A 1,905-nucleotide genomic window follows, 5' to 3' on the forward strand; every position below is an offset into this window, starting at 1 on the left:
ATATATATAATAAAATAACATAGTAAAAAAAAAAAAAATGACATTACCATTTATTTTAAATTTTTAAATACACGCATACACATTTATATAATTGAAAAAATATAAAAAATGGTAGATTAAAAAAAAAAGAAAATATATTAATAAAATAAAATAAAAGAAAGAGGGAAAAGAGTATGATAATAATATCATTTTATTATTTTTTTCAAAATAAATAATTATATATTTTTCTTATCGTAATTACATTTAAACTGAACAAAGAATTTATCTCCTTAATTGTTATATATATATATATATATATATATATATATATATATATTTATTTATTTATAAAAGTATAATTTTTAAGGTTGAGAATTTGTTTGTTCTTATTATAATTTTAAATAATTTATAATAAATAAATAAAAAATATATATATTTTTTTTAAATGGAGGGAAATATGAGAAAAAATAAAAATTTTTCAAAAAAATTAAATTATGTATTTTGTATAGTTGTTCCTATTGTGTTGATTTTAATAATAAATATAGTGGTATTAATAATAATATAAATATAAATATATATATATATATATATATATATATATATATATATATATATATATATATATATGTATATATGTTTATATGTGTATATATTTTATTTTTGTTAGGATGGAATTAGGCATCATGATATATCAAGAAGAATGGAAAATATTATATATTCAAGACATCTATCTGAGTTTAAAAAAGATAAATATGGAGGATTAAGAAAGAGAAAGAATACAAATACTAAAAATTTAGATTATAATAATATATCAGATCAGCTAACAAAAGAAGAATTATATGAAGTGTTAAAAAATATGAATGAATTACCACCAGAAAATGAATTAATGAATTTGTGGCATCAATCACTAAGTGTGGGAAAACATATGAATGAAATGTTGACAGAATTAAAAAGTATTATTCAGCCATACTTGGATAAATACGAAAGTAAATATAATGAGAGTAGGCGTTCTGAGGCAACATGGTTTAAGTGTCTAGCTGATATAGGTGAAAATTTATTAGATATGGAATTAAGATATAACAATGAATTTAAAAGGTTACTAAATAAAGAACCTACATTGGATAATATAAAAGATCATATATATTCATGTATTTTAGCTTTTGATGAAACTAAACAAGATTTATATAAGAAATATAAAGACTTTTTTGAACGTATAATTGATAATAAAGAATTTCGTAATAGATTTAATTTTTAATTCAACTATAAATCCTATATATTTTAGTAAAAAAGGCGAAATATATATACTATTATTATTAAAAAAATATATATATATATTTATTTATTAAGTAATTTCTTAATAATTTATGTACTCAGAAATGTGTAATTTGTTTTTATTTTTCTCTATTTTCATATTTAAATATTATTATATTACACATTTAATATGTCCTTCATATATATATATATATATTTTAGATGTGTTAATTATTTATATATTATGTATGTGAATTTATTTGTATATTCAAAATTTTAGTAATATCACAATATAATTTAATAGATCATTTATATCTTTTTTTTTGGTTTAATAAAACATATTGATGATTTCCTAATATTTTAATGTATGTTCATATTATATAAACAAATTTATTAATTTTAATTATTATTAAATATATATATTAAGAACAAACATATATGTATGTTTGATATAATAAAAAAGAAAGAAAAAAAAAAAAAAAGAAACTATGAATTTCTCAAAACTATTAAAAATAATATATTTTTTATAAATTATATAAAATAATGGTATTCATAGTATAGTCAAATATTAATAAGTTTTTGCTTATATATATAGTATGTAGGAATAAATAATATTTCATAAAAGAAAGAAAAAAAAAACATTGTCTTATTATATATATATATATATATTTATGG

The 1,905-nt window shown here is 16.0% G+C and overlaps 1 protein-coding gene across 1 annotated transcript; it reads left to right on the forward strand.

Moving 5' to 3' along the window:
* Positions 1 to 646: 646 nt before the first annotated feature.
* Positions 647 to 1,234, forward strand: PGSY75_0032100 (exported protein (PHISTa); the record flags this gene model as incomplete). The annotated part of the gene is made up of 1 exon (XM_018783457.1): positions 647 to 1,234. A coding segment is annotated over one exon (588 nt), but the record flags the coding sequence as incomplete, so codon positions are not given.
* Between the last annotated feature and the right edge of the window lie 671 nt (positions 1,235 to 1,905).

The sequence above is a fragment of the Plasmodium gaboni genome (assembly GCF_001602025.1).
Source record: "Plasmodium gaboni strain SY75 chromosome Unknown, whole genome shotgun sequence".
NCBI classification, from domain to species: domain Eukaryota; phylum Apicomplexa; class Aconoidasida; order Haemosporida; family Plasmodiidae; genus Plasmodium; species Plasmodium gaboni.